We start from the raw sequence: 21,447 nt of genomic DNA, 5'->3' as shown, positions 1-21,447 counted from the left end.
CACGTCATTCTCCCAGGCCACAGAAAAGGCAGATACCTCACTTTACTACACCACAGATGAGCGTAGCAGAGCAAAACAGACCCAGCATGCCCAATCCGCCCTTACAGATGTTCGTCCTAGACCGTGCCCAACACAGGAAGCCATTAAAGAGCAAATCAATCAGTCGGCACTGTGGAAACCGGGGGGGGACAAACCTCCATGGAAAGCTTGTGGAGGGGCACATTGCCAGGGGAGTGAGATGCACTACGTAGCCTGTACCAAATATAAATTCATTGCAGGCTCTTGGAAACTTGTGTTTTCATAAACACGAGAACTGGGTGGAAGCGATTTCCCGATTTGGAGTGATTCAAATGCAAAGCAGCGCAGGGCGCCGACAAAAGAGAAGCGAGAAGGGAAAATAAATAATGAAATGTTAGCGTTCGCCTTTTATTCGCCTAGAGGGGAAATATTTTCAAAGCTCATTCTCATCTGGAGAAATCATTTTAGTGGTGATAATCCTCAAACAACATTCCCCTCTGATTTCTCAACTGAAAGGAAGACAAACCATTTTCAAAACGGAGCTTTTATGCACAGCTCAACTGTTCTCTCATGAATAAAGATGTCCATCGTGGCACTTCTTCACGGCATGCAAAGATGAAGTTGTGCCTTGTTCTGGTTGTTTGTTTTCCTTTGAAGAAGTTCAGCACTTCAGGACATAAACTCGTTTTTTCTGTGACCTGCATCGCTGCTCTCTGTTCTGCATATCTCTATTCGTCAAAGTTGAAGTCAGCCTGCAACCATTGTGATTTGCTTCCATCAATTCCTATCAGATCCCAGATACCACCATATGTTATAGCGCTGTGTGGTCCTCTCTTTACTCAATACTGTTCTGGCCAAGGCAAATAATCCCTTTAGGTATTTCACATCTGTTGCATTTCACAACAAAAAGGCAGAGGCCAACAGATATCAAGGGTTTCTTTTCCATAATTTAAGTAATTCATTCGTTGTCATATTTCACTGTGATATTCACTTGAAATGATTTCAAAGTGAGTAACAACACTTCTTCTATACGAGGGAGAACCTTGGATATCTAGACATAATCTATCTAAGGATACCTTTATCCCCATATACCTCAATCTTTCAGTATCCAAAGCTGAGTCAGAGTATTTCCCTGACTTTAGATTTATGATAGCACCTGTCTGTTAGCACACATCAAACTGATATTGAGCAAAGGAAACTGTTCCAGCAGGCAGGGGAATTCCCATCAAATCCAAGTCCAGAATCCCCCAAATCATCAAGAACTTTGTTCTTGCCATTAGAGATAAAGCTTTGCAATCCTCCCCAACCATTATGCTTAATGATCTGCTTAACTAGCCACGTTACGCCAAAGCCGGTTCCAAGAAGAAAGGCAACTTCAAAAGGCACATATTCCTACACGCTCGGTTTGTGTTTTTCCCCTCTTCTCCTTATCATGCAATGTGGAGCTGGTACGATGCACAGAAACGATAAAGGAGGAATGTAATCTGTGGTTTATATACATGCAGAGTTTCAAGGATCGGAAGATATATTATTGTGTGAATACAATCTACACACACCTTAAGTGATTCCTTCAAGTGAGACCAGTTGCTGCTAGCCCAGACTTGACTGTCTCTGCCTCACCTTTTATATTTACCCACATTACAAACTGCCTGAATTATCCAATACCTCTCAATATTCAATGATTGCAACATGTAGTACTATTTTACTATGGTGTAGGTGCTGTTTATTTTAGTAAGCTAAGTATATATACTTACCTATTGTATCTTTCTTTCTTTCATTCTTTTTAATGTCATTTTATGGGCTGATAATGTCACATTTTACCTCACAAATTATGTATTTTGGGTGTTTTATGTGAAGCACATTGAATTTGCCTTGTGTAGTAAATGTGCTAAATAATGTTTACCTTGCCTTGCCTTGCCTATATATCCTCATAATTATTTTGTTGTGAGTGCAAGAGATGATTTACAGACGAATAGATGCAGTTGGACTTGAACGGCGTCTGTTTCGCTTGTTTATGTAGATCTTTGGAAATTCTACACTTCATTTCATATCTGGTTATAGTTAGCCCACATTCACGGGCCTCAGAGGCAGGTATGGTCTGCTGTCTAGACTCTCGCTTGTGTTTCTCTGTGTGTTTCTGTGTTTATGCGTGCTTGTGAATGCGCAGTTAGGATCATTCGGGCATTTAAGGTCCTCTGTTTTTCTCTCTCTGTCTTATTATGTATTCTCACCACCATGACTCACGGTTTGTTCTCTCTTCCTCAGTGTGTCAGGACCCACAAGGTCAAAGATCTCATAAGTATTCATATCCTCATCCCCGCTCAGCTCTGCTCTAATGGACCAGACACAGACACCACCTACACTCACTACATCATCAGATTAATTTCTTGCTATCCATTCTTATTTGAGGGAGGAGTAGTTTCCGTTCCAAGCAAGTGTACCGGCTTTTGGCAAGTCCTGCTGTTCAAAACCGAACCGCTGAACATTCATTGGTTGGCGTAGTGGTTGTGACAGTTGCTTATGCTGGAATTACAACAGATTTAGTGAAATAACAGTGTCATCAACATGCTGTACGTATCCATGGCCTTCAACATCACTATACTTTGTTTCTGTTTGTTTTTTCTTATATTGGCTGCCCTCCTTAACTATGTAGTACAGTATGGAAAGAGATGAATGCCAGCAGAAATTGTATTTGAATTGCATAAATTTGAATTTGGCGTGCTCATATTGAACCGCTGAATTAAAAAAAATGGATTTGTTGCATAAATGAATTCAAAAATGTAATTTGTACGGCACAATTTGAAATTTAATGCAATAGCTTGAAATTGAATGTGCTTATTATTGCATTTAACTTTTATATATATATGTAGAGAGAGATATTCTTTTTGTCGTTTTTTGCCTTTATTAGATAGTTGAAAGTGGAGAGAGACAGGAAAAATTTGGAAAGAGGGGGATGACATGCGACAAAGGTCCTGGGCCAGATTCGAACCCAGGACATTGCGGTTACATTGTACGCGCTTTAGACCACTGATCCACCAGGATGCTGCAGCATTTACCTTTTAACTGTCATTTCAAATTCGGTTTTCCCAATTCAAATTCAGTTTTCATAATTCAGATTAAGCTCTCTGACACCCACCTCCAGGCACTTTTCTTCCCTGAGTGCCGCCTGGAAGGCAGTCGCCTCCTGCAAGGCTGCCAACAGTGGGCTAACACTCTTCATTTGGCCAACCACAAGCCATGTGGCACTGTGCCTGGTTCATCTCCTCAGCCAAGTCCCTTGTGGATGTGGATGTGTGTATCAGGAAGCTGAATCTGAATTAAGAAACTGTATTTGAAACGGGCAAACTGAATTTTAAATTTTAGTTAAAAATTAAATTCAGTAATTTAATTTCAAGCCATTGCATTCAATTTAAAATTGTGCCTTACAAATTCAATTTTGTAATTAATTTAACAAATATATAAATGATTTTTTAATTCAAAGGTTCAGTATGAGCACAACAAATTCAAACTTATGCAATCCAAATACAATCTCTGCCGGCAGCAATCTCTTTCCATAGTACTCCTGCTACAAACCTAGTGTACTGCTACTACAGTCTGGACTGGAGTCGCACAACTGTGGCATTGCTTTGCCTTTGAAAGTTTCAGTGTGATTTATGGGCAAGGGTCTGTCATGTTGTCTGAATTTTGGATGTCAGGAGATGGCATAGCTGACGCACTTTCCCCTGACTAGTTTCATTTCATAATTGGGAGTGAGTTGTGGTGGGAGACCTGCCAAATATCAGCAGAACATCAACATGGTGTATTAATAAGGACCATGCAGGGGAAAGCCTTGTCTTCAGCTTGAAACCATAAACCTGCAAACACGCTTTTGGTCATGTTCATGGATTCTGTCAGTGTAGATGCGGGACACTATGGAATCGTGACTGTATTTTCATTTGGCCGCAGAAATGTTTAGCTGCTGAAATGAAATATCATGTCAAGACGCTTTTCATCTTCCTTTCGTTTGGCTGTTGTAAACATTGTACCCATAGCAAAGTTTGCATCCTCAAAGTATGTTTCCCATCAGCAGTTTACACTTTGCATATGGTGGATTGTGGTTCTCTCCAAAGAGACATTGCGTTCCCCGAATGGATGAAATGAAAGGACGCCCATCAGAGGATGTTTGCGGTGTTGTCAAATCCGACATGGAAAAAAAAGAGGTACACAAACAGGTCTGTCCTCAATATACCCCACAAAGCTAAAAAAAAACCCTCGGGTTGTTTATGCTCAAAAGGAGCATTTGAATTGAACTCGATTTGGTGGGGTGACCATGTTCTGCAGTCCTTTGAAGACCAGACTCAGAAAACTCCCAAAGGAAAATGCACCACGTCCAAATGTAAAGAAAACTTTAAAATAATTGTTCTGTTTCTACAAAACGAGGTTTCCAAGAATTTACAATAAAGAAAATGTACATAAAAGAGTTGTATATTTAAGACCTGTATGAAGTATCATCACAACACAGTGGTTCAGGGTCAAAGGTCATGCTGTTCTTTGGCGGCCTAGTTAACAAAATTCAGCTACAACGGCATGGCTCTGCTCTTCTGTGCTCCATATTGGTTTCTAAGTAGATGTTTGTAGAAAAAGCGCTGCTTCTCTCGCTCTCTCTTACCATTGGCCTCAACAGCTTTTTGTTGTGTGAGTCAGATGTGCTGCCGCTGTCGGCCCACAAGAGAGATCCATCTCAGGATGTTTCCCACAAGCCGCAGAGCTGGGCGGGGACGGTGTGTGTTATGGCGGGAAGAGCGGCACTGCTGGCCAACAACCTTCTGGCATCTGGCTCTGCTCCTAGTCTGTGCTGAGTAAATATTTCTGATTTACAATATTTCTGATGGCTGATGATCATGACAGTGTTACGATGTCTTTATCTTGAACATCGTTTTCATTATCATCATCATAATCACTTTCTCAGCAGTTACTCGATGATCCTGTTCCACTTCACCTCTTCAATCAATTTGCTGGATCGCCCAGTGAATCAAAGGACCGAGATGCTTTGGGTTTGGCTTTGGGTTTGGTTTTGAAAATGTACGTATTAAAACTTTTAAACATATGCCTATTTTTGCGCTACGGGGGCGACAGGAGGGGGTTGAGTCTGACGGACCAGGTGCAAAAAAGATGGACGGCTGGTATCCATCATGGTAACAAGATGTGTTGATGCCATTTGGTCCATCCCACATTGTGCAATCAGTTTACTCCTCCTCCTCCTCCTCTCCATCCAAACCGGCAAGAACGAATGCTAATATTTGAATGAAAAGTAATTACATCAACCCAGGAGGCTGCCATCTTCACGCACCTGGTTCATTTAGTCCTGATAAACCCCAGAGGTTGAGCCCAGATCCAGAACGATCAAGATAGTCGCAACATAACCCAGCATAACCCTACATGCCCTCTCTGTTTGTCTGTATGTTGAAGGAGATAAAGCGGAGCAACGTTACAGTAAACATTCCTGAGGGTCTCGCCTAATTAAAGACCTGGGAGGCCGAGCGAGATGGATGACTGCTCTGTGTGTCAGCGGAGAGAGAGAGAGAGAGAGAGAGAGAGAGAGAGAGGAGGAGGAGGGGTGGTGGAGGAGCGGCTGCTGGTTATGTGCAGGTGGCTAGGTGTAAATGTTAGCTTTTATCTTGGCTTTGAACAAGGGTAAGCTCAGGGGCCTGTGCAGGTGGGGTTGGGGGGGGATAAGGGTTGAGAGAGGGAAAGATGGTGCGGGAGGGTTGGGTGGGTGGAGGGGGGGGGGTTCATGGTGGAGACTGGGCCAGAGGCAGTCGTTTGTCAAGGGGAACCCGCTTCAACTGAGCTTTGCCTGCATGGGATGGGAATGACACAGTAATGTCTTGTGCTGTGTGTGCAACCGCTAATGATGTGGATCATATAGACAGTGGTGTGGCCAGGGGGGGGTAGAGGGGGTATCGTCTGGGTCGGACAGACTTCAGACAACAACCAGATGCTTTGGTTGAGTAATTGCATTGACTCACTGTGTCCCCCATAGGAGTAGTCGCCAAAAAAAACGTGTGCGTGTGTGTGTGCGTCAGTGTGTGTTTTGTTTTTAATTAATGTAATGAGCCGAGCGATGGCAGAGATTTATTTTGGCAGTGAGGAGAATCATCCCGACAGCAAACAGTGACTCAGGAGTGATGTCAAAGGAGAGCGGGGACAAAATGATCATCCTTCATTTTATCATGTTGCAGCCAAAAACAAGAAGTAGAGCACGGTCTTTTCGCAAGAGAGCGCAAGTCACACTTTTCACAACTTTTTGCCCAAATTTCGCAAGTTGTGAAATCATTGGAACACGCAAGTTCCCAATTTTGGGGCTTCTCAAGTGCGTCAAATTATGAAATGGCTCGTCGAACAAAGCATTTTTCATGTTTAGCCAAGAGAGAACAAGGACATTACATACTCTTGGTTCCTAAATTTGTGAATGCAAAAGCATCTGGGCCTATTTTCTTATTCAAATATGCATACTTCCCATTGGCAGGCAAGTCAGGGGTGCCAAAGCACTTTCTAAGATACTTCAGTGAAATATTCTTGCTATGACCTCCAGCCTTCGTCTTGCATAATTCACTGTGTAGAACACATTGCCAGCGTTAGAGGCTTGATTCCCACTGGGGCCACCTATGCTAAAAATGTACGCACACATGGTGCTGTGAGGCACTTTGGATAAAAGCATCTGCTAAATGGCATATGCTATCCTCGATCAGATACACGACTAGGTTCACTGAAGCTCAAAGTGTGAATGTCACGTATGGAAGAGGTGGTGCAGAGTTTTTTTTTTTATCTGGAGAGGGCGAAAGACAGAGAGAACAGAATTACAGTAACTCCAGTAGACCACAAGGAATGTGGCCAGGCAGCGTGTACAGGCTAGCCCAACATGTGATCACACACACACACACACACACACAGACATAGGAGACAAAGGGAGCCTCAACTGAGCAGCATCACAGACTGATAGCAGGGGCGATGGGCGGTAATGACGGGACTCCAGCTGAAGTTAATTTCCATACGGACACACAGTAGTTTTTATTCAGTAGTTCTTACTCAGTGCGAGGGCAGTAAGCTGCAGCACGTGCTTTGTAGGAACAATATACTATCCTTTATATAAGCTTGAAAAAGGGACTGATACTTGAAAATGGCTGATGCACATGATGTCAGACCAACACTTTAGACTGAAAACTGGCCAACGTGCAATTTGATGGATAAATGTGATCAAGTTCCTCCTCTCAGTCATAACTATGGTAAACTTCAGCTGCTTGTGTTATAGTAAATCCCTTGCTCTCAAAACAAACTCTCAGGCTCTGCTGTAATGTAAGTGAAGTCTTTTACTAGCCAGTGTCTTTAGGCCACACTGTTACATTTCTGAAAAGGGCACACGTCATGCTAGATTACTTTCCCAGTGCACCCGTTCTCAACCCCGTAGGTTTTGGCAAAATAAATGTTATTTTCTTCACGACTGGTGAGATCATAATGGATTTTCTATTTTCGGGCTCCTGACTGCTTTTGCTTGGACACTGTGGAGTGATTCATGATGCTTGGAGTAAAACACACGAGGGTGCTGTTTTACACTTAACATCGGACCGACGGTCTGACATGGCAAAGTGGTCAGATGCACTGAAAGTAAGCTTGCACACCCTCTGCACCTGTTTCTGACCCATGAGCAAGATAAGAAGATGTTTGATGGAGATGTGTTAGGGAATGACGCCCACGGACAACTGCATTAAAACTGTTTTCACGTCTTGATTTTATATTCTAATCTGTTAAATTTAGTTTTGGAAGACCATGAATGCAAAAGTATCACCAGCTTTCTGAATACTGTCTGAAATTGAGGTCTAAAGGATTGCACCGCCGGTATCTTAAAATCTGTTTTTTAAAAAAAAAAATGCCAAAGATCTCCTCTGTGGTTTTGGAAATGTCAAATCAATAACTGTGAACATGAACAACTGGAAACCACACCAAAAAAAGAAGTCTGTGGTTCCCAAAGTGGGGTCCGGGGACCCCCAGATGTCTCCAGTAACATATGGGATGATTTAATTTCAGCATTGTTTTCTTTGATAGATGTTAGCACAGTGACAGACAAAACGACAGAACATATTAGAATATTTTATGACCATAGGTTTCACTCATTTCTGCTCTAGGCAATATGTAACAACAACAAAAACTTCCCCAGCCTGATCTATATCCATATCCTACTCTATATTGTATTTGGGTACTAGCCTGCTATCCTAACTATTGTTCTACCAGGTTCATGTGCAGAACTGTCTCACTCACATTTCCTCTTTCTCTACTCTAGTGATGGTATTAGATTATATTGCTGAGGTCCTTTCACTGGCCTTTGAGTGTAGGTTACTAGCTACAGTATGCCATAGCCCAGGGGTTTCCAAACTTATTATGGACCCTAAATTTAGACCCTAACAAAAAAAAAAAAAAAAAAAAATCACCATAATACTCAATAGTATATTTATAACGACTTAATTGTACTTTATGGATCGTTTTAATCTCCTAGGTATCACTATGATATTCGTATAATAAGGACTTAATGGTAAGTTTATAGTGACTTTATGGTGCTTGATGGTAGTTTTTATCCCCTATGGTATCAGTATAAAATCCTCACTATAAAATAGGGAGTGTGTCTGTGGTAGCCTACTCAATAGTAAGTTTATAGTGACTTTATCGTACTTAATGGTTTACCTCCTATGGTAACACTGTAATATTCCTATAATTTTACTATAGTGTTGTATACCTGTGGTGCTCGGTGTATAATGGTAGTTTTTATCTTCTATAGTACCACTATAGTATTCCTATAATATCCCGATACTGTTTTATAGTTCTGCTGTGATATGTGTATGGTATCTTTCTAGAATTTATTGTAGGGTTATTACAGTACTTTTTTCAGTAAGGGGAGTTTAAATATTAGGCCTACGTTTTAATATTATCAAGTGTGATTAGAAAAGGAGTTTAGACTTTACTAACCTGCTGTTCATTGCAGCCCCCCCCCCCCCCCCCCCCCCCCCCCCTCTCTCTCTCTCTCTCTCTCTCTCTCTCTCTCTCTCTCTCTCTTTCTGCTGCGTCTCCCCAGCGCTGCAGGTTGAATCTATTGCCCCTATTTCCTGTCACATGGGTTGGAAATAGGATCCCTGCTTTCTACTATCTGGTCTCGTCTTTGTGGTGTCAGTGTAGTAGCGGGACCTGCCTTGAAGTTCAGGGACTTTTAACGCGGCCAAGGAGCGACTCCTGCCTCACACCCGGTCAGCTCCGTCAGTCTGCGCATCCGTCCGTCAGACTCCAGTTCACCTGAGACCCAGTAAGACTCTTTAATGCGCGATGGATTCCTGGACAGTCACCTCTGCTGTTCTTCTCGCTGGGTTTATTTCTTCGGCAGCTTTCAGTCATTTCGACACCGGTAAGTCCACTCAAACTTTTCCCCTCCACGCTGTTTGCGCCTTTTACTATGTTATGTATTCCGATAGATATTGCGTTCGCCGCCGTGTCACCAAAGTTGTTCCGTTGCGCACTGGACGAGTCGTTATCCTGTAATACATATTAGAATCATACTGCACACAAATGCTGCTGTTCTGAACTGTTAATCCCCAATTACAGGAATATTACAGGAATATTGTAATGATATTATAGGTAAACAAAATACACTAAAGTACGACAAGGTCGCTGTTAACTCGCATTCAGTGCCGCAGAGTCACTATAAGTCCCTATACGAATATTATAGGAATATTATAATGATTTGTTTTGCGAACAGGACAGAGGATTCCCGTCGCAGTAACTTTCGGTTATTGCGGTTAGTTCATCGGTTGGGTAAAATCTCTCTATGGCAGTGGGAATAATAAACCAGTGGGACCTAAAGTGGGGTCCTTGAGGGGTCTCCAGGGGGTCCCAGAGCCAAAATGAGGAATGGTTTAGTGCAACTTCATTAGTTTGAAGAGAGGACAGTGAGGTCATGTTAGAGGACCGACTGGTCTGATCAGAGGTTTCACTGTCGTCTCCCCACCTACAGTGTAAACAGTTGTCGACTTTTGTTCCAAATCATATTCAAAGGTCTCAGATGGGGAGAAGAAGGGGGGTGGGGGTGGGGGGGTTGTGGTCCACGACCGAATGTGTTTTGGGGGTGATTGACGTGAAACTGTTCGGGAAGCCCTGTAATAGTCTACACATGCACTGCTCCTCTCAAAGCTACACACACTGTTTTTCCCCCGCTGATTTAACCAGGCAGGGAGACGATCGGATGGGCTTTCCTCCCCAAACCAACAGCAGCTTTTACGCGCTCGAGTCTCCAGCAGATGCGCTTCTCGTCCGGGCAGATAATTACCTGTTTTGCATTAGATACAGCTGTTTGTAACTGATCCTATACAGTAGCCTACCTCTCTATAGCCTATTTGATTTATTCAATTTACAAGGGTTATACTTTATCCAACCAAAATGGCTATAATATTGCTATGATATTCCTATAGGGACTTGAATTGTATCGATGATACTGAATAGTGAGTTTAGCGTGAATTTATGCCAATTTTTTTGGCTTTAATTGAAGCATACAGACATTAATTTCCTCCCAAAATGAACTTGAATCCCCCTTTCTTAACAGTCGGATCCTGAGCTCAGACATTTGATATCATCCATTTAATTTCCCATCTAGTTCAGACTAAAACACAAGGGTATGCTTAGTCTACAGAGCTTCAAAGTTACAGATGGATCCCCATTCAAAGCTGCCTTCCCAGAGAATATTTTGTTTAATGTGAATATCTAATAATGATGACCGCACAAACCAAACTTCTCCTGCTGTAATTTGCGCTGCGTTTCATGTCGAAGCAGCAAATCCTCATGCTTTCCTTTTTAATTTTTTTGTCTCTTAATTATACCCTTGGATTTCAAATTAGAGGGTCCACCATCTGGGCTAGTGCGTAAGTACTCCCATGTGTACCTATGTATTAACAAAGTATTTAAAGCTATGGTATTCCCCCTCTTCACGCTGGGGACAAAAAGGGCAAGTTTATGTTCAGTTTAGGTCATCTGTGCCATATTTACTGTACAATAAAACAATAATTTCATGCGTCCACAAGAAGCCAGTCTCTTGTTGTAAATGCTAAAATGAGTGTTTCATGCTCTCTTTGATCTATTTTGGCTGGATGCCCTAAATACATTTGGATTCATGCAATTAAAATGTAGGGAAGACCTGAATGCCCATGTGAAACCTAACAGCACTTAAAGGAAAAATCCACCATAAAAAACACAGAGAGACCAATTTCTCCACTGACAGCAGCCTCAATAGAGCAGAATGCAATGCAGCCACAAGATGTGTTGTGTTTTGAGTCAGGGGCGACTTTTTTCAACTGGAAAAACTCTTGCTCTCTTGCCATTACTATGCTATCACTATTATTAACGCTACATCTCCACCTACACATATAACCCTGAGCTGAATGCAACAAGTTCAGGCCCGTTCTCTGGGGGTTGTCGAAAGGCATTCTGGGAAACGTAGGAAATCCCAAACTGAAGTAGAAGTAGACGAGGCAGGCTGAGGGAAAGTGGGTTCACAAAAAAAAAATCCAAATAAATTACAAAACTTCATCACAAAATACCTCCCGGAATACACTGAATATCACAGACTGATGATTTATAACAGTATCTGAGGGTGAATTTTTCCTTTAAAGGGTAATACCGCTCAATTCAATAATTCCTATGTTATTCTCATGTTTTATGACAGTCCAGTTAACATTTATTGAGGTGAACAAGAGAGTCTGTGATGTCATTAAGAAGTAAAATCTGGACCTATTGAGTGATGAATTTCTTAAATTGAGTGGAATCTGCCTTTAACTGCTGCAGCAAGTTTATGCAACACCTTACTAATGCTCTGCCAGTTGTTGGTGCTTTTGTGATCAAGTGTCAAAAACAATTATGCTGGAGTGCTTTCCTAAAATGGGTTATGCGGCTCTCACAGTCCTGGTAGATTTCAGCATCATATCAAGCAGAAATACTGTCTATATTAACACCGAAAGTGTTTCTCACCTTGTGCGAAGGGATTATCGCGCACTCACTCCATCATATGCACACACATGCACACATACGAAGGGGAAAAGAGGGAAAATGTAGCTAAAAAGGGATGGAGATGAAGTGTGTGTGTGTGTGTGGGGGGGGGGGCTGACTACAAATATGCTCCTCTGCTACACAGCGTACTTCACATTCCCAGTATAGCAAGAGTGTTAACCGTGATCTGTTAGCCATAGTGCGCATCAGTTCTCTTCCAGTGCTCCACCTGAACTGAGAAGCTCTGAGTGCTTTGTAAAGAAACTCGTCCAGACTCCCACATGCTATTTTGTCTAACCACGGCCTGCCGTTTGCTCACTTGGCAGCTGCGTAGGCCCTTGACAGAAATGTACACACAAATGGAAGCCGTATCCTGTCAGAGCTGTCACGGTGAAGCGTAATTGCGTTGCACTGTAAGCCGGTAATGTTTTGGATGTTGCCGTGCCGTGCCGGGAACAAGCTAGAGCTGGTTAATCTGTGGGAAATTATACTGTTGTTGATGTCCCTGGGATCCGTGACCTGCCCTATTGATGGGTCGGAGATGGGTGCCTCTTTCAGTCCAGGTCCCTGATGAGAGTCCCACAGTGCGTCGGGCACATACACATACTTCTTTTGTTTATTTAAATGATGCATCGTCTTTGTGAAATGAGAGGATGAGGCATGCTTTTTGAAGGAAGCTGCCAGTGTTGCTGTTGCAGTGAGGTGGCTCACTTCTTGAAATGGGAATTCAGTAGCAGGGTGAGCAAGGTGTGTGTGTGTGGGGTGTCAGTGTGTGTCTCTGTTTGCCTCCTATTGTATGCTCATGCAGGGATAATCCCATCTGAACCAACCTTGTGCAGTCATGAACAACAGCAAGACCTCCAACAAGAGCAACAAGAAACAGGCAGACTTGCAACTTTGGAGTTTCTTCCAATTACCTGTGAAGGAAAACATTTGCATAAATAGCTTTGGTTGGTTGTGTCAAGCAGAGGCTTGATTAAGGGCAAGCTGTGACATTTTGGCAATGTGGAATGCACTCTGAATATTTGATCAAGGAGGATGAAGCTGTCAGAAATAAGGCCTTATGAAGAAAACATCAGGTTGATATCTGGCTGCACTCGACCAGCCCAGTCTTGGGCTGACAGGAGGCAAGGTGTGCGTTATGGGCTTTCATTTCATCCACAGTCCATGCCAAGTCTCTGCTGAACTAGACGTGCATGAAATAACTTGTACAGCCGCACCGGGATGATTTGCAAAAGCTGTTTTCTGTGCAGCAAGGTATCTTAGTAAACTAACTTGCTGCAGGTGAAGCAGCCCGATTATTTCCAGACTCGGCCTGGTGTGAGACAGAACCGAACTGGAGACCCTCAGCTTTTCACTCTCATTCAACGCCGGCACTCTCCTCCCTTCCCTGCGGCCCCTTGAAGCAGCGCAGGCACCAAATAGATGGATGGGTGGACGGATGAGCGAGAGCATGCGTTGCGATCTCTTTGTAGCTTGATACACACCGATGAGTTGCTGCTGGAACTGGCAACCCACTGCTGGATCTGGCAACCCGCCGTCTCCCCCTGCTCTGTGTCTGATCGGCGTCCAGCAGGGCACGGTGTCGGCCTGCACTCTGTCAGGCCTTTCGCACTCAGCCGCAGATGATTGTGGGTGTCGCTGTGCGGGGCAGCAAGCGAGACAAGGTTCGAAACGCTAAGTGAGCTGCTGAACAGTAGCTCAGACAGAGGTTGGGATTGTAGTTTTTGGTGCTGGGAACAGTTGTGCAGCTGCTGTGTTCACTGGGTTGACATGTGATTGATAGGGATCTACAGTACGTGGTTTGTGTTATTTTCAGATGTTTGGATAAGATCAAGTCAAAAGAGATGGTGTGTGTGTGTGTGTGTGTGTGTGTGTGTGTGTACGCTCACTTGTCTGTAGAAAGCAGGTGGAAGGATGTAAGGAGCTTTTCAAGCACCATTTCCTGTTGGTATGTAGTTCCAGGGTTTTGTCAAAGTCTGCCATTACCCTGTCAGGATAGAAGTGTTTTGTGTGTGTGTGTGTGTGTGTGTGTGTGTGTGTGTGTATTTGTGCTCGTGTACCTTGTGTATGTAGGTGTGTGCACATGTGCATGTGTGTGTAAAGTTCAAATGTGAGGCGGCCTTAGCCATCTGGAGACTCCATAAACTCCCCATGTTCCTGCTCAGGTTTTTAAAGGGGCCACGTCAAGTGTCAAACCCGGAGGTCTCACATCCTCTCTCCGCTGGCCCCCACCCGTCCCGCCCCACAACCCCCTCCCCACCCACCCCTCCATCTTTTATCCATCCAGCTTCGGCTTCGGCATCGGCCCACTCACGCACTCTCACACCCACACACCCACCACCATATCTGTCTCGACTTAATCCCCCCCCGTCTCGTCTTGTTAATGCAGCCCATACAGTGTAGTTTATGACTGGGGTCCATCAACCTTTGTAACCCCTGAAACAGAAGGATCTTTGTGTGTGTGCGTGTGTGTGTGTGTGTGAGAGAGAGAGAGAGAGAGAGAGAGAGAAAGAGAGCGATGACGCTGGATCCTCTCTCTTAGGAGATAATAACAGACCATCTTCAACCGTCTGAAGAAACGTGAGCTTGTGTTGGCAGAGCTGACGGCGATGGAGACGGGGTTAGAGGAGAGACAGCGGGTTCTTAAGGAGTTTAACATAAGGGCTTTCGGTATGTGGGTAAACCCTTCTTGCGCAGTGCGGGGAGTGTCAGAGGGCATTATGGGAAGAGGGTGCATGGGGTCTGGGTCTCAGATGTGGCCTCTGCGGTACCCCAGCTTTTCCGGCTCAGAGATGGAAACCTCTCCTCCCCTGATGAGCTTCTGTGCAGCAGACGCTGTTCTGACAAACCACTGGGGTTGATTGGTGTACTTTGTGTGTGTGTGTGTGTGTGTGTGTGTTGTATGAACTACACATCTGAGTAACTCATGACTATGGACGTGACGGTGTGTAGGACCAGAGCTTTAGACCTATGGAGTGAGGTCATTTATTCAAGGGGCTAGTTTAGGGTTAGGACTGGTTTAGAGTTAGGGTCAGAGTTAGGATTAGGTTTTGGCAGTAATATAGGGGTAAATATAAAAGTGGGTAAACTATGACCTCCAGTCGGTGTTCATCACAAGGCAACCACCAATATAAACCACCAATATAAACAAAACTCACATGTATTCTTTTTTTGCCTTAAAATACGCTATATTCATGTAACTTACACCAGTTAGATGTTATTACTGTGATGTATAATTCACCTCACCACTACACCCTGGGCTTAGGTTGGGGTAAAGGTTAAGGTTAGGCATGTAGTGGTAAGGGTTAAAGATAGGCCTATGTCCTGTATGGAATACGGTCTGACATCTACACATTAACTAATTACAAATACGTCTCCCAGCAGAAACAATTGCTTATAGCGTTACTTTGACTTGTGTGTGGGTCTTGTCTCTCTTCCCGCAATGTATTCATGACGATGTAAAAAACAATAAAGTATGGGAAAAAGTAGTTTTTTATTTCACGTCTCTGTACGATCTTTTTTCTAACATACTTATCTTGTGTATAGAAGCTGAATTTCAAAATAAAAGCCCCCGGTACGCTGCACTCACTCGCACTTTGCAAACTAGTTCCTATGGGAGTTGATTGCCTCATGAAAAGTACCAAAAAAAATATTGATTTGGCACCGGTATGGAAATCGAGGTACCGGAAAATTTCAAACGACACCCAGCCCTAGTCCTGGTTGCCTCCACAGTGAACCCAGTCAAGGTCGCTCTCCTCTCTGTGTTGTGTCCATGCATAATCAGTCCTGCGCCGGCCCATATGGAGCCCTCTTAAATCTTTAATGGAATGCCAGGGGAGGTTAACATGAGCAAGACAACAAAACACACTAACAAAAACTAACTATGCATATGGGCTCCAACTGGCGCTGGGGCTGTGAAGTGACAGACAAGGAGCCAGGGGGTTATAGTGAGGTTATAGTGGAGAGATATGCTAGAAATACTACTTTCCTCATTGCTTATACGGCCCTTACTGAGTGTAACAGTAGCACTGCAGTAGCTAGCTATTGCTAACAGTGTTACACGAATGAAGATATTGGGATCGGTAATTTTAAAACTCTAAATCATATCACATGAAATGCTGAAAAACATGATTATGCTTTCAGTCTACCTTATCATGACCATCACACTACCAGGTTCATAGGGAGTGTGTTCTCACTAACAATTCCTCTTTCTCTGTACAGTATCTGATCTTATTAGATTATACGCTGACACAGTACTTTCATTGACTACGGAGTGTAGGTTACTAACTCAGCCATAGCCCATTATACAGACCTCTTTCTTGTTTAAAGAGATGAGATACGCTAGAAAATGCTACATTGATCCTCATCTAGGGCCTTCACTGACTGTAACACTTGCACTAGCTTCCTAGCCTTGCTACCTGAGGGAGAGAGAGAGAGAGAGAGACTGAGTTACAGAGGATCCAGATGCAAAGAGGAGAAAGAATGAAAAGGAGGAGAATAGCGCAGAGCATTTTCTTTTTTTGCATATCCCTACACTCCCAATACTCAGCATGTCTTGACTTGTGAAGACAGGCCAAAGTTTTGAAGAATTCTCTCGTTTACTTGGCTGAAAGTAAGTTGAATTTGGCTCACTGTTGGTAACAGAAGAAGAAGAGAAAACCTTGGGTCCGTATCGTGCGGCTCTGTGTCAAACGGCAGGCCAGTTACTTCCTGTTGACCTCCGGGTGTTGCCCTGCGAAGGTCAAGTTGCGGGCAACGCCCTTGTTCTTCCATGCCAAAGGGTCGGACCGCCCAGAAAACCGCCAACCGCTGACATGGAGAAACAGACCCAGTTATTATAAACACAATCATGGTTATTATCATGCCACTGTGATTCCCGTCCTGTCGTGTTCAAAGGCTTACATTTGTTTGATCAAAGTACCTCTGTCTGTCTTATTCCCGCTCTTTCCGTTTCTCTTTTTAAACTTCCGTTCGGTGGAAACTCTTTCAATTTTCCCTCACCTTGTGCAAATCACCACCTGCTCAGGCGGTTGGGTGACCCAGCATGCAAAGCAACTTGGCTAGCTCCAGCTTCAGGATCCGTGATGATGCCGGCGGTGGTGGCGGCGGCGGCAGCGGCGGCGGGGGTGATGGTGGTGCTAGTGTTGGTGGCAGGGAGTAGCACCCCTTCAGAGGTGACAAGGCATGACGGATGCGATAGTTATGCAAAGCATGGTGTGTGGTGACAGAAAGAGGCGTCCCCAAACAAAGTGGTGTCAGGTTGAGTGTGTCAGTTTGGTCCCTGATCCGTCAAGGCAGTCCCGTGAGACAACATGGAATTAAGCTGTCAAGCCGCTGCCCGCTCTGCCGCTCCGAGGCTGTATGTTCGATCCGGTGGAGGCCGTACGCAACTGTCAAGCGTGAAGGAGATAAACAATGTTTAGGTGGGAGAGTGCACTTGGAGTTCTTGTTCTGTCACGCGGCCAAAATAGTGGTTTGTGAGGTTTTGTTGCTCAAAGGTCAGTCAAGACCAATCAGGGTTGTTTTCTGAATGAACGGTGACATGTTGGTTTTGGAGAGAGCACCGTAAAGAAATGCGACATCTTTATGTATTCTTCCACAACTCTCTTCATCACGAGCTATCTAGATTGTTTTCCAACTTCCTTCCTGTCTCTCGTAGCCTTTCTCCTCTCTCTTCTCTCCCCCTCCCTTGCTCATTTGAATACCATTATGCATGAGCTGTGTTCCCTGGCCTTCTTGTGTACCTTGACATTTGCTTATGCATGAGGAGACCCACTCCAGTCTTTGCCGAATGACATTCTCTCTCAGCTTTGCTAGTGTGCTCTCCAGCAGTCAGAGCCCATCAGCTGGAACACACTGCGGGGCGAGAAGGGTAAATCAAATAGTCTGAGAACAGTAATGAAATACCATAGAGCCCCATGTTCATCTATGAATTCTATTAACTCGCACACAAACAATTGTTTTCATTATCAAAACTCAATTTAATTCACAGAGAATGGAATTTTAAAATAAGTTTTAAGCCCTGGGGAGGAAATGGCAGATGCATGGGAATATTAGACAAAATATGAGTTTTTGCCTCTGAGTTGGATTTATATAATGAGTTGAAATCAAAATAGGTTGTTATCAGCTTTGGGCGTGTTGATAATAGGAACGGGAGCCTTGCTATTCCCAAATAGCGCTCATTGGCTGGTGTATTGTTTCTATATTTCAAGGAGAACAGAAAAAATGAGACTTTGGTTTGATTTTTTTGGTACAAGCCCAAAACCATGATGGCCTCTTGTCGTTGTATTTCCCTTTTTAAACATACTATTAATAAAGATTTTGACATAGTATGATTAAGGTAAATGAGCTGTTATTCTTTCTTTGATTTAAACGTGTAACATGTTCCAAACATCACGCCAGTGATTGGTGGGGTGTTTTGCAAAAATCTCCACAGACTGAGTTTCAAAGCAACCATGTATTTTTGTGGTGTCACATGCAATTCTGAGTTTTGAGAAGCGTAACCAAGAACATAACGGGAGGATATTGAATTGCTACTGTGTGAGACATGACCTGTCCGGCGAACTTTGCTTCTTTTTATACTCTAGTTATGTTTGGTCCAGGGCCACTGAGGTCTGTGCTCTAGTGCGGTAGAGGAATGGCAACCACTTTAAATAAATGGAGAGTAATTTCACTGCTGAGCCCCGGAGTCTGGTTTGTGTCCAGCTGCAGCAGTTTGTGGCCGAAGAGGCAAATTTTCGCCTTTCCTCCTTGCAGGAAACGCCTGCAGACAGGACTGAGTTGACAAGGCCAAGCAAGTGGACATGGCTAAGTGGACAGAACAAACATTTGGACAAGTAAAGGGAGTAGTCACAACTAAGTGGACAGCAAACAAAGGAACAAGGCCAGTAGTGGGCAGAGCTAAGAAGCCATGACAGGGAAATGTGCAACGGATGGGAGGGATTGGACGACGCATTTCAGGGTGGTCGACTGAAAGAATATGGAAATAAACGTCCATTAAGTGAAATAGCGATATTCCTCTGCCCGAATCAAACCTTTGAGTTAACTGAGCTTAAACAGTTCAGATATATAATGGACCCCTACTTTAGAAGTGCACAGGAACATCTCAGTCCACCGTTTTCACAAACAACCATTGTCCCTCAAGCCGTGGAGCCGGTGATATCCCATTGCAACGTGAGGCTCTTTGAAAGAGGCTTGAACTCAAAAGGGATGAAACCCAAGTCGCCAAGAGGCCCTGATTTCGTTGTCTGTCCTGTGTCGGAGGTGAATACAGCTCCCCGAGGTGAAAACAAACGGGCTGGGCCTTCAGCAGCCAATGTGGCACCAGCCCACGACCAACGCCAACCAAGGGGCGGTCACACTCGGCCGATGCCATGAAACAGGATCTGGTGGTCTTCAATAGATCCTCCGAAATGGATCCCCTTCTCAGGGAGGGCAGTGGGATGCCCCCTGTCTTTTACCAGAGCCATCTGGTTCCCAGTACTGCTGCTCTTCCCACAGCCACACAAACCACAGTGAAAAAGGATCGCTTTCACAGTCAAGATCAGGAACTGGAGACGTGGCTGGTTAAAAGGGGTCTGAATGTTGAACGCTGTGGTCCCCTCTGTAGCAGCCTATTGTGCTGTTGTTATTGTGTCCTTGGGAGTACGTTTTGTTGCGGTTTATCTGCTGACCTTTTGTGATTTGATACAGTGGTAATGTGTGCCCCGTTCATGCTCTGACTGGGTCAATGAGGCGAGATAATAAAAAGAGGAGATTTAACCATGTTAGGGAAAATCACGAAGAACAGTGAGAACAACCCAGAAATTGAGATGAATGTGCTCTTTTGTGATAATGATCTAAAATGCTTCTAATGCCAGCATCTAATAGAAGGGGATTCTGTGTAGCGAGAGATAAAGGTAAAATGTCTTGACTGGTGTGTAACCACAGCAAAGGAGCTTTTCTCCGCAATGGAATCGGATTAAAAGTGTGAGAAATCTAAACAGGCCAAGGAATGCTGAGGGACCGGGCCAGTGCCTCCATCTGTAGTTTACAAAGATAGACAAAACAAACACGCTGGGGCCTTTTCTGATGTGCTTGCCACTCTCTCCAAACGAGCGCGCTGGAGACTCATTGGATGCAGATGGGAGCATGTTTGTGCTGCACACATGGGGTCTGTTAATGCACCACTGCAAGCAAGAAGTAAAAGTTGCAGGGTTCTTGAGCATCAGAATTCAATACAGGTCTATGCGTTCCCTCTCTTTCGCTCTTGACTCTCACTGCCCCCCCCCCCCCCCCTCCTCTGTCTATCTAATACTCTGCACTGCCCAAAGGGTGAGCAAAATCCAATGTCGGTCTGCTTCAGTTACATTTAATCAGAACACATGGCTCTAAGCCTCGCTCAGACATTTGATCAAATTAAGCCCAATCCAGTAACCACTCTGTGCCATTTCTGATCTCATGAAGAGAACAGTTACCGAAAAGGGCCTCAAAGCTGCCGATGACTGATTTGACCTTTGACCTTGGTGGTTGGATCCAATGGGCTTGACCCACAGAACTTGAATGGATAGAACGGTCATTCCCATTCAATTCAACATTCTAGGATGGTCGGAGCGGCGGCCATTTTTATGTGTACCGTTGTACTGACTTACGGCAAGTCGCTGGAGCGAGAGGAGAGCTAACATGCTAATGCTGACTAGAAGAGCTAGCGAGAGAAGTACAGTCTTTGATAAAGCTACGCTAACCTCGTCGGTACCGTTAGCTTCCAGTTGAGTTTTGATTAAAATGATCAGAATTATTTTATTCTGCTTTTAGGCTACAGCCATAGCACAACACATCTGCACAGTTCTGTGTGACAGACTTTGCAGCATTAATGCCCAGACCTGCATTGTCACCATAGCAACTAACCCCTAAAATTCCATTTTATGCTGTACTAGCCAAATTACCATGACCAACAGTGGAAGGGCCGCTCTGTCCATTCGTTCTGTGGCTCGACCCGTAAGGTCTAGTTTAGTTTAGTCTTTTTGCACCGTGATGAAACATAGAAGTGAAGTGGTGAAAACACAGAAGAGAGGGTAAATGATAAAATTGTGCAGGTGAGATAAAAACGACACGGGGGTTAAACAAACATCCCACCTCAAATCACGGAAAAGAGACAAACAAAAAACAAACCAAATCACGATGACAAGCAGAGAGGAAGCTGAAGGATAGCAATATCTAAATGGCAACAAAGCCAAGCTTGCAGCACCTGAGGAGCTTCGTCTCTCTCTTGAACTTGATATCTAACTGCCAAACTGACTAAAATCACATATGGAGACATTTTGTGTAATTAGTCAACCCATTCCCTGGGTTTTGGCTTACTAAGTTTAACATGTTCCCTTTTTTATACATATC

The 21,447-nt window shown here is 44.0% G+C and overlaps 1 protein-coding gene across 2 annotated transcripts in view; it reads left to right on the top strand.

The window, feature by feature from the left end:
- The first annotated feature begins 9,247 nt into the window (after nt 1-9,247).
- kremen1 (kringle containing transmembrane protein 1) overlaps nt 9,248-21,447 on the top strand; it is a 54,595-nt gene continuing 42,395 nt past the window's right edge. For both annotated transcript variants that reach the window (XM_071902148.2, XM_071902147.2), the window contains exon 1: nt 9,248-9,445. In XM_071902148.2, the coding sequence (XP_071758249.1) occupies nt 9,367-9,445 (79 nt within the window). In that variant the 5' untranslated portion in view covers nt 9,248-9,366. The remainder of the gene's footprint in view (nt 9,446-21,447) is intronic.

The sequence above is a fragment of the Centroberyx gerrardi genome, chromosome 8 (genome assembly GCF_048128805.1).
Source record: "Centroberyx gerrardi isolate f3 chromosome 8, fCenGer3.hap1.cur.20231027, whole genome shotgun sequence".
Classification (NCBI taxonomy): Eukaryota; Metazoa; Chordata; class Actinopteri; order Beryciformes; family Berycidae; genus Centroberyx; species Centroberyx gerrardi.
Note: the sequence above shows the minus strand (reverse complement) of the source record. Positions and strands in the feature narration are given on the sequence as shown.